Raw genomic sequence first — 16,047 nt, 5'->3', positions numbered from 1 at the left:
AATTTCAATTAATTTTTTAACATTTTCAGACCACATTCGCCATCTTTTACAAAGACAGATGAAACTACTGAAGAGGATACAATTTCATTTGAACCATACTGTACGCCGTCCCATGTACGCAACAGGAACCTTATGCGTTTGTACCATTATCGAAAAACGATGATAAGTTGAAAATTAAAATGCACTGTAAATATGATAGTTGTCAGTCTGGCGAGTTTAAATGGCCAAGAAATGTTACAATGCACGAAATAATTCAAGGATAAAGGTTAATTTATTGTAAAATGCTATACGATATTTAATCAGTAACAAAATTGATTGGGAGCATTCATCTCAAAGTGTATCTGTTTTAGCCCTTACAGCATGATTTTTTTTGGGCAACATACCAATTTTTCTGTTAAATTTGATTTTTTACATTTCAGTTTTCGTATTTATACAAAAATTATATGAAATTTTTCTAGCAAGCTTTGTCATTTAAATTGCATTTGATACATTTAAATTTGCTCCGTTGAAAATGTTAAATATTTTAAGCACATACGTCGAGTATGACAGATTTGTATAATCTAAATGATGCTACAATTGTTCTGCCCTTTAAACAGGAAAAGCATTTTAACGACACTTAGCTATGGAAAATTAATTGTGGTGTGCTCCTAACTGTTAATACTGTATCGGTCTATCGTAAAAGCAGGAAAACTACATATCGCATGTGCAAGGCATTTGTAAGTACTTGATTAACTGGAGATAAGATATTAAGGGTGAAGACTTTTTTTTAAATCCAGTTACTCATAATTCATACTCATAATGCGTAGCATCGGAAATGATGTTCAGCATTGTCTACAACAATCAATACTGCAACAGTGACATGAAATCACAGTTTAATCATTTTTATTTTGTCATATTCATATTGTTTATTTCGGGGGTAAAGCGAATATGTCATGCACCTCTATAATTTTTAACGTAAAGGTACCCGTAAATAAGACCTCACCCTTCTCGATACTCTGTTCAATTTGCATACTCCTAAGCATTACGTCAAATCTAATAGAGCCATATACATATATGTAGATATATGATACATGTAACGAAAAGGAAATGTGAAATTAAAAAAAACACTAGTTATTTACCGTCAACTTGAAGACATTTTTTAAATATAGTACTCCATATTAACGCCAGCGAGTAACGAAAACTGTATGCACATATTTTTAAAAAGTAATGGTTCCTACTTTTAGATATTTATTTACAGTTTAAACTTCCAGTATTGTTTGTATATCAGATTTATCTCACATTCTCTTCGTTATCATTAGGAATTAGTTCAAGATAATGGAATAACCCCTACAGCAGCCTTCACCGTTCATTTTGATGTTTGCCAAAGCCGTTGCAGTTGACAACCTTCAACGTTTGTGACGTCAATATTTAATTAGTTATTTAACCTCTGATCTCCCACTCCGGTCATACGTTTTAATTTGTCGTTGTTTATAATTTTCATAATATTTTTACACATTTACTTATTTCCATGATGCTATTTATATAGGAATTATTTCCTCATTTCAAGAGATCATGATGTTAAATGGGCATCATTACATTTCTTTAAAAAATGTTCTCAAAATTTGCTTGTGGATTTACAGTCGTAATACCATTGCTGTTGACACTCCAATTAAATAATATCACCATAAGGTATGTTTTAATTACTTGTTTTATAACTTATGTTATCTTGGCATTATTTTCCTTTTTGCTTTACAAACAATTTGCATATAATTATTGATTTTATCGAATGAACAGCTAGGTGAAAAGATAATTTTATATTAGAAAGAATCGAATCAATTGTTATTATATGTTCATTATTCAATATTGAAATTACAGATTTGTAAATAATTAAAAAAAGAAAATGGGATGTATTTGACCTTGAACTCTTTTAAAAGAAAAAGTCATTTTTAACGTTAACCACCAAATTAAATTTGTAATATTTCTATTGCAAATGAATTCATTTTTGTGCAAAAAATGCTATATACGTATGTTTATGTCGTGGCATTTTGGTGTAGGTTCTTCACATTTTTTCTACTAGTTATATAAGGAGTGGAACAAATAATGATATTTTTGTCAACTGTTTAAGGATCAAATTACGTGTATATAAGCACTATCGTTGTCTTGACGTCCAGGGAAAAGAGTGAAATATATTTTGAAACTTTTCATTTTTTTTATTATAGATAGATAGATAGATAGATAGATAGATAGATAGATAGATAGATAGATAGATGGAATGAGAGAGAGAGAGAAACTTTGCCTGTTCCATGTGTTCAAACTAAATTTACATTAAGACATGGCTTTCAGAGCTTTAGCAGACAAAACTCAAACGTGTGGGGATGGTCGTTACAATGATGGAGGTGTTTGCAAAGGTACTGCACTTTTAAGTTATAGAAAGTTGAAAATATATTAACAGTTTGTTAAAATGTGGATAGCCTAAACTAATCCCATGACATCACATCTAAAGATCCATTCTATAACATTTATGATTATTTCATACATTTAAAATGCATCTTACATTTATTTGGTTACAATTGAAAAACATTGTCTTTATCAATAAGCAAACTTTTTAAAGAATTCATATCTTTACTTTGTGTGTGATAAATCAAGAGTTGTTATCCAACGACGTGTACATGTTATGTAATAATTATTGAGCTATTTCCAACCTTATCAATTTACATGCATGCATAGTGTTAATGGTTTATAGAGTTTTACACAATGCATATTTAGAACGATGAAGAACAGGAACTATTGCAAAGTCTTTATATAGCGTATAACTTTGTTATTGACATTTTTTAGAATGCAGTTTAATTTTTAACCTGTTTTCAAGCAATTGTACAAAACCCCATGTGTATCATTTTCCAGTTCTAAAAAAACTGTGGAAACATTTGAATTCGAGAGAGTCAATTTTCGTTGATTGCATGAAATTTACATTTTTGTGGGGACGAAATTTCGTCCATTCTCTTATACCTTTAAATGTAAGTATGACTTTAAAAGTTTAATTCATAAATTCGTAGAGGATGTTTACTTGTAAATGGGAGATACCCATGAGTTCCACCAGAATTAAGCCACCTCGAAATCTAATGATTTCACGGTATTAGGCGTAATAACTAGTTTCATTGGGCGTTGTTACGCAAAGCAAGGCGATATAATGCAAAAAAGAGTGAAAAAAAAGTCTTTCTGAAATAAGTGCATTAGAAAGATATTACAATGTGTGTCAGATATTGAAACTAAAACTTATGAACTCTTTTGATATAATTATGAGATTTATTTAAGAACGTAACTTTTGTTAAAACAATGAAAAGTCCCAACCCCTAGTCATTATTAAATAAATGATCTAAGTTGTGACATAAATATAAACCAGGTTTTTGCAGAAACAGACGATTTTGTATTTAATTGAATTCGAATATACTTTTTAATAAATCTCGTTATACATGCATATAGTTCCTTGGTTAAAAGTTATACATGGTTATTTAAGGTAAGAGATCGGACCAATGTTCCTTTAGAATAAATTTACATCATTACAATGTTTGGTAAGATGCGTTTTAGTCTGTACTTCGAAAACTTGAGAGAGGGTTCTTGTAAAAGTACTGTCTTCATTGTATTTTTAAAGATACAAAAACATAACTTCGTTAGAAAGCATTACCATGTCTTAGGCGTTATATATAATGCCTACAAAAATTAGTATGCTTCTCTCTGCTAATTTATGCCTTTCAATAAACGTAATTACCCCTTTTTAGATTAAAACGCACTTAGAATTATTACGTGTTATCTTAAATCTTTGTATGATTCAGATTAAAACGTTATGTTGCAATGTTTAGAATGCCCGGCTGGGTTTTTTGGTACCAACTGCTCAGCTGAATGTCCTGCATTATATTACGGCATTATGTGTCTCCAGAATTGCGATTGTTCTCCTTGTCATCATGTCTACGGCTGTGTTTCCTCTACTCTTATAACAGGTAAGACACTAAGTACTCTAAGTAGGATGAAATTATAATTATTAAATCATTACATGTAGTTTGTATTCTTTGATATGGAAAATACATGGTAACTGTCTTGAAATATAAGCGATATTTGGACGAAGGTAGGAGACATTTTCGACCTGGGCCCAATATCGCTTATATTTCAAGACAGTTATCATGTAATTTGTTTATCCTGCAACATATCACATTTCACGCATCAAACGACCGCTGACAAGACTTAGTACTTTTAAATACTCGAAAGTCATTGATAAATTCGATGTAATGTATTCAGAAGAATTGCTTTTCAAGAAAACTTGTTTATCAATATCTTGAAAATCCTCAGATTAAATGGTACAAATAATTTAGGTATTTTTGTAGCCGTATGGATTCCTAAACCAGAGTTCAATATTGCTTTCGAGTTTGGTGGCGTTACTTCTTTTTTTTTAAATATTGCATAACATGATTCATATGGAGTTATAATTCATACTAGACTATGACCGTGCGTGCACGGGTTGACATTGTATGTAATTTCGGACATTTATATAATAGATACATCGACATACCGTATTGTTGACATTTACATAACCAAGATTTAAGCCTGCAATAATGCTATTAATTTCATTACACTTTCATTAAAATGCCTCCCATATACCCGTAATGTAGCCAAAAATTGCAAAATCGCTCTGAAACGATTTTGAAGAAAATAAATGAAGCTGCTTTGAAAATAACAGTCAAATTATTCATAACAAACCATTTCAAGGCTATGAATACCTTTCATCTAAAAATTTAATTCATATTAGGGAAGAATTCAAAACTTTTTCGCCAACGTTGTTTACTCATTTCAAATTTACACACAATGTTGACATTCGGAACTCTCGGGATTTTTCGTATTGAATGCACTGAGTTAGAGGTATCTCTCGTATTTTCTTTGATGAACAGAAAAAAACAAATTTTCAATGAAAATTTACGCGTATTTGTATTATCGTTTCTGAGTTTCTTCATGCAAATGTGAGATTGCGGAAACGTGGATTAGATTGAATGCAATGCGCATGAGCAAAATTTTAAAATTAAAAAAAAATCCAGATGATTTCCGGATTTTTTTTAAAGAATTTTTGTTGATTATTAATTCGCGAAGCTTGATGAGAAAAAATAAAAACATATTGGTAATCCTTAAATACAAATGATGTTTAAGATATATCAAACAAAAGACAGTTTTCTTCTGATTTCTCGGTATTAAAGCCCAACAAAATTCGAGTCCATTATATAAATATAGTAGTATAGATTGGAAAAATTGTGCGTAATTATTTAAATATAGCTTAGAAGCTACTTGCCATTCGAAATTATACATCTTTGATTTTAAGATAAATAATAATCAATAAAATCAACCTCCGTCAATACTTTAGTACTTTGATTTTAATTTTCGCTGCATTTGAAACCATGACACTATGGCTTAAACGAACCAAGAAAGATTACGTCAAAATGGATTTGAACGTCGGATAAATGCAGGAATATAGCTTTGGTTTATTAGGTTACATTATTCGGTCAATGTAATAGGTATTTGCAAGATAAACAAATATATTAGAATTTTCTTTCTACGCATAAACATTTTGAAAATTTTTGCTAACACTTAAAATAAGTTGGACACACTTAAAATTATATATAATATAATTATAACAAAAAAAAAGGTCAAGCTTGTGATTATGTTATCTTAAAGATAACAATTTATATATCTTTGAAAAATTAAGAGAAAATTCCATTGTCCAGTTAAAAGTCTAGATATTTTGAAATATATTTCAAAATTTTAAGATTTGTGATGTCAAATATCAGTCTGATTGCTATTTAAGGTAGTCCATTCATAACTATCATGTTTCATATCTAATATATAAAAAGTTTGATCCCCTAAATCTTAGTGTGATTTAAAGGGGATTATTAAATTATAAAGATTCACCTTTGAAATTAAAAAAAAAATTAAATATTAAAAAAACTATCATATGTTGAAGTTAACATTGATGAGTATGGAAAAAATGCAATTTTAAATATAGATTCTAGTACAAGTAATTTGCTCACATTTATCGTGGTAAAAAGTTGCAAAAGCTTTCGTTTTCTTCGAATATGCTAAAATAATTCATAATTTACAATACATATTTTCCGAAAATGATTTTTAAAAATTTTTATAAAGTGCAGACAACTTTTTAAAAAAAGTTAAGTGCAAAAAGTTCATTTAATTGACTACATACATACTACCGAGTTTGGTTTATGTCAGCCCCATAAAAACTTTAAAAATACAGTTTTAATGAAGTATAGATCAGTCAAAATTGTTTTTGCCTTAGTTATGGATGGACTACTTTAAAGGGTTGTATTATAACCAATTTGTATGTATCACGTAGAGTGGGCACTGATTCCCATTTACTTATCATCATTTGACCCTAAACTGGTTGAACTACAGTTCTACTTATAAAGTAAACAAGAGATAAAATATTTTTAATCTATCTTACTTGTAGAAACAACGAGCCATGGATCTGTGAACAAAGACGAAATAAAGGACACAACTGAAAAACCAGGTACAAATAACTATAAAAATACTAATTTGATAAACGTTCTTCAACTCAATTATTTTCTAAGCTGGCTTTTCATCAGCAGAATTAGACCCCTTTCATATGGAGTAAACAAATATCATAACGTACCAAACAATAATCACAACGTACGAGGTTTTTTTCTTTTTTACAGAATCAATCAGCTGTAAAAACGAAAACAAAGAAAATATAAAATGCAAAGACCAAATGCAAACACCAGAACACAAAACAAATTTTGATAGAATTGTAGTCATTTTTGCTGGATCTGCTTTAAGTTTCATTTTAATTTTAGCAATTTTACGAGAGATATGTCTATTCTGCCGAGTTCCTAGGCCTACTGGCCTACTGAGTACCTCTTCTGACGTTTATACCGATATTGCTGAAATGGAAAATAGAGGAACAGAATAAAATAAAACTCTCTATGCCACAAAACAATTCAAATTTTTTGATTTTAATACATGAAATTAATAATTTTTAGATTTTAAGATTAAATTTATATGATTTATGTATTAATTAGTTGAAGAACGGTAAGGTTTTTGAAGTAATTTTTTTCTTTATTGCTAAAGTATGTACACTTAATTTATGACCGGTTGCCAGAAGGCGGATGGACTGATCTATCATGAACGTCTAGTTCAACCAGACGCAATGCAACATTGCTCAGAGAGAATGTGGTCAAATGAGACAAATGTGAAATTGATTCATGTTAAAATTAAATGTAAAATGAATAGTTTTGTTTCTTTTCATTTCAATCATTCTAAAGTAAACAGAACTGTAATGTTAACGAGAACTGCAAAACTCGATATTTTCAAATTGAGTATTGTTTGTTTAGAAAATACATTGCTTTGCAGTTGCTATTTTTACGCTTTTGTCATTTTTGCTCGTTTCTAATAAAGGTTACTTTATTATTTTTTGTTCATACTCTTGCTATGTCAAAAATATTCAAATATTTTACACGCACACGAATACCTAAATAAACACTTAATAAACTTGTTTAAAAAATTCGAAATGGTGTTAATAATTTTAAAGTTATTTTCAATTGATAAGTAACTACATAGAATTTTAATAAGATCTCTCAAAAAATCGTAAAAGCTTTTGAAACAGTGATGGAAATAAAAGAAAAGATAAAACCCTCCGTTTTACTTTGATAAAATTGTGTAAGACGTCATCGAGGAAAAAGAAAAAAAGATGTAAAAGAGGTTCAATTAACACAGCAAAGAATACGTACAATTTGCTGATGGTAAGTACTAAACTACAACGGTTTACCGTGACTTTGTTTGCCAGTTGTTGATAGTATTAATCTACATTATGTTTTATCAAAAAAAGTACAAATAGAAATAATCACTTTTATTGTGAGCTATATTCTAATACACCCGATTAACAGATCAATCTTTTTGTTTTACTAGCTTGATACGGGTTCTGAAGGATTTTCAATTTTATCACGCAACTCAACAAAATTATGTGAGTATTTTTGAATACCGTTACCCTTATGTTACTTCTCAAGATAACTACTACAAATATAGTAGTATAAAAGCCAAACACTATAGGTCTCAAATAAATTAAGCAGCCCACACCCATAGGAGGTGCATGTTATGATACTTTAGCTAAAAATGATCTTTTCTCACCTTTTTTACCTCCCGATTTTAAAAATAGATAGACGTGTATAAAGTGGATGCAAAACATATACCATAACATAAATAGGAACTTTGCCGTCAATGTGCCCTGATACAAATGCTTTTGACTATATATATGGAAGCTCGGATCTGGTCGTCAAGGATCCGCATAACCCCTTAAATTTGTGATTTGCTATTGTTATGGCACACAAACAATAGTACATTTTGTACATGTAACAAAGAAATTTGAATACAATATTGACATCATAGCTTTAAAACAAAGCGCCAAATGGTGATGCGTTTTTAAGAAAAGTAAGGTACATTATAAGTCCGAAAAATTATTTTTTGAATATTAGCACGCTCTTCAATTTGATATACATGTAATTACGTTATTTCGAAAAATTTTCCGTGAAATACTTTTTTTTAAATTTGAAGATTAATGTGTAAACATTCAAATTAAACTTAAATATTGGTATGTTGCAAATATTTTGTTCACGCTGTACTGTAGGAGCTAACACTGGTACGCTTATTAGAGCAATTATAGCGACGACTGCTCTCCAATCAAACATTACAATTTTTTTCTGATTTCTATATAATAAACCAACTTTTTAAAGAAATTTATCGAAATCTTATATTTAATGCATTTTAAGGCCATTTAAACTTGCCAGTAAGAAATCTATCACATTTAGAGTGCATTTTGATAATTTCTCAACTAAGAATAGGTTCAGTTTAGCAACATCAAACGCCTATAACTTTTGAAATGGTTCAAACTCGATGCTATTTGGTACATTTGTAACTCATTACTTCTTTTATAGAAATCTGCAAAGAAAGTTTTACGTTGTTAGGTAAAGTTAATATGGACTACAATTCATAATAATTGTAGTCCATGTTAACTTTTCCTGTGTATGGTCATATCAGTTTTTCATTGAATTCAGCGATTTCAACTCAGACTACTCTCTATAAATTGTAAAACATTAGTCTCATTTCACTTTACATAGCTTAAGAGATATTAAACACAAGTTAAATCAAGAAATATTGGTAAAACCATGCATCACATAACACTAATATTACAACCGATAACGGTAAATTATTCCGGAATGCTCACAATTACGTCATTTGACAATCGAAAGACCTTTAAGTTAACAATACACAATGGAGATACACTGAACGGATTTTTCGGGAAACGGTTATTGCGGTCTTAACTGTGGAAATTTTGAAACTAAAAAATAGGTACGCAACTTTTTTCCTAAAAATGAAACATCAAAACTCGTGAAAAGCAGTACAACAAAAACATTTCAGCATAAAACGAAATTATGCAACTGGTATGGATTCTAAGTAAAGGTCATACATTTAAACAAATGCATGAAATTTCATCCAGAGAACTCAACTTCTTTGAAATAATAAGTTAAGTTCTTTACACATTTTCATCGTGTCTTACTTTTGTTTACTTCAATCTCAGTATTCCGTACAAGCAAACCTGTTACCTTTCCTTTAATTTTCCCTGGACTTTTTTAAAGCAACTTTATACGAAATATACCATCGCCGTAAACCTGTAAAAACAGCCAACCTGCAAAAACTAATTATAGGATCTTAAATACTATTGAATTATAAGTCAAACGTTTGGTTATGTAATGATTGTCTTCATTCCAATCTTTATCTCTTTGATAGAGACATAGCAATAAAAGGTTTACTTCTTTTTTGTTAAAATATAGAAGTTAAAAAATGATAATGGCAGTATACTTAAAAGAAAAAATATACAAACCCCCGGGTACAGGAAAAATGATTAATTTATTTCTTTTTAATATGAAGCATATCAATAGCTTTGTATACACTACATCAATAAAACAAATGTTGAGATAATTAAAATGAATTCTTGAAATTGTTATTTGTTATATTTGAATTTGATATGATTAGTTCCTAATCCGAGGCCTACATTCATCTCATTTACCATCAAATCAAAGCAAGATTACTGAATATATTTTTGCTAAAGTCTCGTAATATTGAATAAAACCCACGTTTTATATTGCAGTGAAAAAAAATAATCACATGTACCAATTAATTCTAATTATTCATTGATTTACATCCATATCTATTAAAACAATTAAAACGCAATGACAATTATATTTAATATGGATTTCTTGAGTTAGTTGCCCTTGACATAAAATTATATTTTGATAATGAATTCAACCTCAACTGAGGCTCATCCAATTCTGTTATATTCTCGTTTTTGTTTGCGATTTCTTCGCACGGCAATGGCTATACCGACAATCAGACATACAGCAGTCGTCAAATCAACGGACAAACCTGCAATGGCGCCTTTTGACATTCCTGAATCATCGTTAAGTTTGACCACGTGATTCTCGGTGAATGCCTTCATTAAAGTTTCCATTTCTTTGGGTGCCGAGGTGAGTGTTGTCCATGTTGACTCTTCAGGTGTTTTACCTTTCATTTCAGAGTCAACAAGTTGAACCCAATTCTCAGAGTTATGGGATATAATGAAATGAGCTGGCTCTCTTATACCTTCTGCTGGGACGTCAGAAAATGGTGGGATATGAACGGTTGGGAATTTTAAACCAGAGAGTAGACCAGTCCGCACGCAATACTGAATTTCACAATCCTTTTCTATTGTTGCTAAGTGGTTACTAAATCCCTTAGGACACACTGTGCTCAATTTGCCATCAACCAGAGGATTCCCATGCTGGCAACTATAGAACATCACTTATGCAAATTCTGACATTGGAAGCAATCAGCAAAGGATTAAAATACTGCGGACATGATTTTGATTGCGTGACAAAGTTATTGGTTCTGTCTGAAAACAGTCCCCCAAACTGATATCCACTATCCTCATGCACTTCAGAGTTTGGCTTTGCTCGACACCAGTACGATGTGTATGTTGCTGAAGCATAAAATAGTTGATCATGACAACATTTGAAGAATATCCAACATCTGTGACATTGGTGCTGTTGCTGAGCTGTATGCGTTGTTCCTTTGTAAAGAAGAACATTCTCAAATCCGTCTGGGCACGAAAAATCCTGGGTTTGCGGATTCTTGGTCGCAAGTTTGTCACACAAGTTTTCATCATTGACAAGTTTACCTTGGAAGAGGCACTCTTGATAAACTCCCCCAAAGCTCAGATTAGTGAGTGGCGCATGGCATGAACCGTCGTCCAAATTTGAGATTTTACAAAAGTAAATCAGGGTTCGTACATCCTGGATACGTGTTGTGTTTAAAATAGGACGAGATCGCCTGTCGAACACTCTGAACCACCAGACTCTCAGAAAGCTAAGGTAATGTTGTCGTGGATATAACATAGTCAAGTGGAAACCCATTCCTGTCAACAGCAACCAAATCATTCCCAATGGTAGTTGTCCATTTGCTGCGCGTGAAATTTTCCGGACTCATTGGTGGTCCCCAATAGGTTCTAATGGTTCTAATGTCCGAATTCTTGACACTTTTCATGTACTTCTCAAGTTCCGTTTTTGTGTTTGAATATTGATCTTTGATGCTTGCACTAGCTATACCAGAAAGGGAAATGCTTGCTGAAAACCCAATTTTTACTCTGTCTGTTGTAGTATCTTTAAGGAAGAGTCGACTTGATCCACTTTGACAAGGAAGCCCCGGCGTCGACACTGGTAAGAACGTGTGTACCCACAGGGCGAAAAACCATCTTTAATCAAGTCCTTAAAGGTGGCTTAAAGGTGACTTAAAGGAGCTTAAAGGCTATACAACCTTTAAGCCGCCTTTAAGTCACCTTTAAGCAAGTGCTTATAGGTCCTTAATGTCCAAACTTCTTTAAGCTACCTTTAAGCCACCTTTAAGCATCTTTAAGTGGCCTTTACGCTCTCTTTACACTGCCTTTACACTGTCTTTAAGTGGCCTTTAAGTCAATATTGATCAAGCTGAACAATAAAAACATATATTTAATGCAAAAGCTCTTTTATAGAGATGGGAGGGGGTCATCCGAGTGATAATACAATTTTCAAGGAAGGGGGGGGGGGGTTCCAGGCGGTTTTAATCGTCGCTCCATTAAACACAGATCGCTATCATCAGCACTGCTCTGATGGACACAGATTGCCGTTATAAAATTCTTTATAATTTTTTGGGGGTTTCAAAATTATTGTAAGGATGAGCGCAGTCTCTGTATCTTAATATATGCATAAAACTAATTAAACTATGTTTGTTTCCTATTATAAATTAATCGGTGAAAAAAATATCTCTCTCTCTCTCTCTCTCTCTCTCTCTCAGTTCATCTGGTTATTAAACAAAATAAAGATAATGAACCAAAAATGCATGATTTAATTTGTTAATCGGTTTAAGGTTTGTATTTTTTTTTTCAATTTTCATTATTTCTAACTCTAGATCTGCTAGATACATGTTAAATATGAAAAGACTCTCAACTGCCTTTGTTATATCGGGCAGGATATTACTGCTTTGTTTGTCTAGACATAGTTATGTTCGTTTGTGTATATCTAATTAGAGTCTATTGTTTGTCCAACTTAAGAAAACCTCTGGAACTAACACAGAATATACAAGATATACACAACAGTTGTGTCGTGTGCCCAGGTGCATGTTTGTGTATATCTCATTAAAGTCTATTGTTTGTCCAACTTAAGAAAACCCCTGGAACTAACACAGAATATACAAGATATACACAACAGGTGTGTCGTGTGCCCAGGTGCACGTCAGGGTTTCTAAAGGCGTTGAATCTTAGTATGTACGAGTATACGATAAGTCTAGTGAATAAAAGTTAATTTACATTTGTAATTCATTTTCAAAGTATTATTTCCTAGCTCTGGGTTTTAAATATGTTACGTCTACAAATTAACGATACATGTATGTAAGAGTAAAATCTTGAGGCTAATTAATTAATGTACCGGTGATCATAAATAGGGGTTGATTATTTAAATATATGTATAAGGGTAAATATGTCAAATATACCCGGCCTGGCACATCATACAATTGTATGTACAAGTCATTTGCAATTGCCACATGCAGTAAATACGTCACCGGTAATCGGTAATTTTGTTTGTTATAGAATTGATAGTTTAAAAATCATGCACATACAATTACATGTAAATATTTAAACATATTGGAACGGCGCCGCGATCATGAAAACCGGGAAATTGCGGGAAATTGAACAAATACCCTAATAGTATCAATGCATTTAATAAAAGAAATGATTTCATTTTCTTTCTTACATTTTTATAGCTATAAATTAGATGAATTACGTATATCTACTCGGTTTAAATTTATTAACTAAGAAAGCCTACTATAGTGAACCTAACGGTTTCCATTTAGGTATAATATATTTTTGTTCACTGAAAACCAAGTTCCGTATTTCATTCTAAATACATGCCTGCATGTAATTTATAAATTAGATATAATTGATTGTTACAAACTGAATGGTTTGTCAAAATCTTTTCAAGTAAACACATTCAATACAGTGATTCAATATCCACTGATATATAGGATATAAAAACACGTATAAATATGTAAGATGCCGTGGCGCAGAGGATGTGTGATGATGCTAGTAAACTAAGGGTCCCGGGTTCAATTCTCACCGTGGCCGTTTTTTTTTTGGTGTTTTTTTTTGATTTTTCTTTCTAGAACAAAAACCGTTTTAATACCTTTTCTTTCATAAAGTTAATACATTTTGATGGAAATTAAGCACAATATTGAATTAAAATTTTTTTAATGGCTTAAAGGTGGCTTAAAGGTAGCTTAAAGGTGGCTTAAAGGTGGCTTAAAGAAGTTTGGACATTAAGGACCTATAAGTTGTCCTTAAAGGTGGCTTAAAGATAGTCTTTAAGCTGCCTTTAAGCCATCTTTACGCTTTCTTTAAGCCACCTTTAAGCAATACATATAGCTTAAAGGTAGCTTAAAGGTGGCTTAAAGATCGTCTTTAAGCTACCTTTAAACACCTTTAAGCTATCTTTAAGGAAGACTTAAAGATGGTCATTCATCCTGTGACCGAAATCACGGACCAGCAGTTCGCTCTTGTACTTGGTAGACAACTTCCGGTTCTGTTGAATATGTCCTGCGATTCTTAGCAGACGATAACGAAAAGAGTGGTCAAGCTGTACATCTGGAAGAACTTTGGCTGTATATCGGACAAACCTCGCCTGAACTTTGGTCGTGAACGACTTATCTTCCAACTGATGTTTTTTATGTGTTCATATTCAGAAGAAAAGCTTGCAGCAATGTTAACTCCCTCTATGCTTCCCGAAGCACCAATGTTGATCGAATTTGCTGTATCTGATTCATATTGAGACCAGTGGTCATAGAGCTTGGAAAAAACGTTCATTTGACTCGTCTTGATAGGAATGGTGACGACCCCGTCGGGAAGAAGATACCGCCTGTCCTCTGTTGTCTTGCATTTTGAATAATTGAAATTCACAACAACACCTCGATTTTCGTTGACGAGATTATCCCAACCAAACCCAGGCAGAACTTCAAACATAAAAGGTTTTTCTCCTTTTTCATCGTAACATATTCTTGGGTCTCCATGTGTAAAGTTTGACACCTCTGAATTTATGAGTGAAATCGCCAAACAGAGCAAGCACAGAACTAACATGTCTGGTCAATTGTTTCAGCAAGTCTGGGTAGATAGGGTTTGGGGAACGTTTATAGTGATAACAAAAAAATTAAAAGAGGAAGTAAAATTTCTTATCAGTCAAAATTTCAGTAGTCATACATGTATTTAAAAAACATTTCAGTGCGTCTAATTATTGATCTAACCACACGATTCTCGAACGGTTTAAAGTTAAATCTAAAATGAACTGTAGAATACTTTTTAATATTTTTTGTGCGCAATTCGCATTAATTTTTGTTTTATTTGATTATTTAATAAATTTATAATCTCATTTACTTTACAGAACGTAAGTTTGAGACAGAAAATAAATTTATTGATAAAGATAACTGTTACATGCATACCATACAATAATTGTCGACTGATTTTAATTACTATCTTTTATTTTTTTTTTTTAGCCGGGCTCTGCTGAAAGCAGAGTCCTAGCTGTAGGCAGGCAAAACGCCAATGTTACTATAAATAGCAAAAGTAAACAAAAAACCAAACAGCGTCAAAGTAAAAGCTTCCGCTATACCAAATAGTTACACAAAGAGCCACGTTTTGTCAAAAGTGTTGGCATTTTGTTTCTTCTTTTTTTTAATTTCGAAAGAATTTTCTTATTAATAACGTGTTTTATAAACAAGACTATGCATTTTGGACAAATGCGCATGAATTTCCATGAACTACTTTGCTGCGCGTTGAAGAAATGGGTATTGAATATATAACGCTTGTTGCAAAATTCAAGGCAGCAACTGTTGAACTTTTTCCTACTAGACAGACATATTTTTGTTTATAGCCGCTTACAAAATTTGGTAGCTCTCTGACGCTTTGCCGACAGTAAAAGCATGAGAGAGAGAGAAAGAGAGAGAGAGAGCGAGAGAGAGAGATTTCAGTCTTTACTACACAATATGCATAAAGACACACCAGATGAGCCCGGCTTTCAGTACTTCAGTACTTTGATTTATTTTTGTAAAAGGGGATGGGTATCTCAAACATTAGTAACTTTATCAAAGCAAATTTGAAACCTCATTTTAGTCATGTGAATTCCTCATCGATTTATCGTACAAGTCAAATGACATTAATGAGGATCTTTGAATCCTTTTTTTTAATCTTTTTTTTTCATGTACATTTTTACCCACCACCCCCCCCCCCCCAAAAAAAAATGATAAATGTCCCAAATATATTCAACATCAAAATCTTTAACAAATGTGCTTATTTAGATTTTTCTTCTCATTAGTTAAATCATCGGGAAGTTTGTAAAAGGGAGTTTTACAGAAATTACTACGATAACCCACAAGGTCATGTTTTTAAAGTTAACT

At 31.9% G+C, this 16,047-nt stretch overlaps 1 protein-coding gene and 1 pseudogene across 1 annotated transcript; one reads left to right on the top strand and one right to left on the bottom strand.

Moving 5' to 3' along the window:
• Nucleotides 1-1,512: 1,512 nt before the first annotated feature.
• LOC128158516 (uncharacterized) lies at nucleotides 1,513-7,238 on the top strand. The gene is made up of 5 exons (XM_052821386.1): nucleotides 1,513-1,668; nucleotides 2,323-2,387; nucleotides 3,837-3,974; nucleotides 6,479-6,538; nucleotides 6,705-7,238. The coding sequence occupies exons 1-5, from the start codon at nucleotides 1,589-1,591 to the stop codon at nucleotides 6,956-6,958; spliced, it is 597 nt and encodes a 198-aa protein (XP_052677346.1). The 5' UTR covers nucleotides 1,513-1,588; the 3' UTR covers nucleotides 6,959-7,238.
• A 2,754-nt stretch (nucleotides 7,239-9,992) lies between these two features.
• On the bottom strand, nucleotides 9,993-15,306 carry LOC128158514 (macrophage-expressed gene 1 protein-like; annotated as a pseudogene).
• Nucleotides 15,307-16,047: the final 741 nt, after the last annotated feature.

Source organism: Crassostrea angulata, chromosome 8, assembly GCF_025612915.1.
Source record: "Crassostrea angulata isolate pt1a10 chromosome 8, ASM2561291v2, whole genome shotgun sequence".
Lineage (NCBI taxonomy): Eukaryota > Metazoa > Mollusca > Bivalvia > Ostreida > Ostreidae > Magallana > Magallana angulata.
The sequence above is the reverse complement of the archived record's forward strand: the minus strand, read 5'-3'. Positions and strand labels throughout refer to the sequence as shown.

Excerpts from the sequence above, each read along its gene's own strand:
- LOC128158516 (XM_052821386.1), top strand. The coding sequence starts at position 1,589 with ATGTTCTCAAAATTTGCTTGTGGATTTACAGTCGTAATACCATTGCTG. Across the intron at positions 3,975-6,478 it reads TTCCTCTACTCTTATAACAG|AAACAACGAGCCATGGATCT; the intron begins GTAAGACACTAA and ends TCTTACTTGTAG. Across the intron at positions 6,539-6,704 it reads GGACACAACTGAAAAACCAG|AATCAATCAGCTGTAAAAAC; the intron begins GTACAAATAACT and ends TCTTTTTTACAG.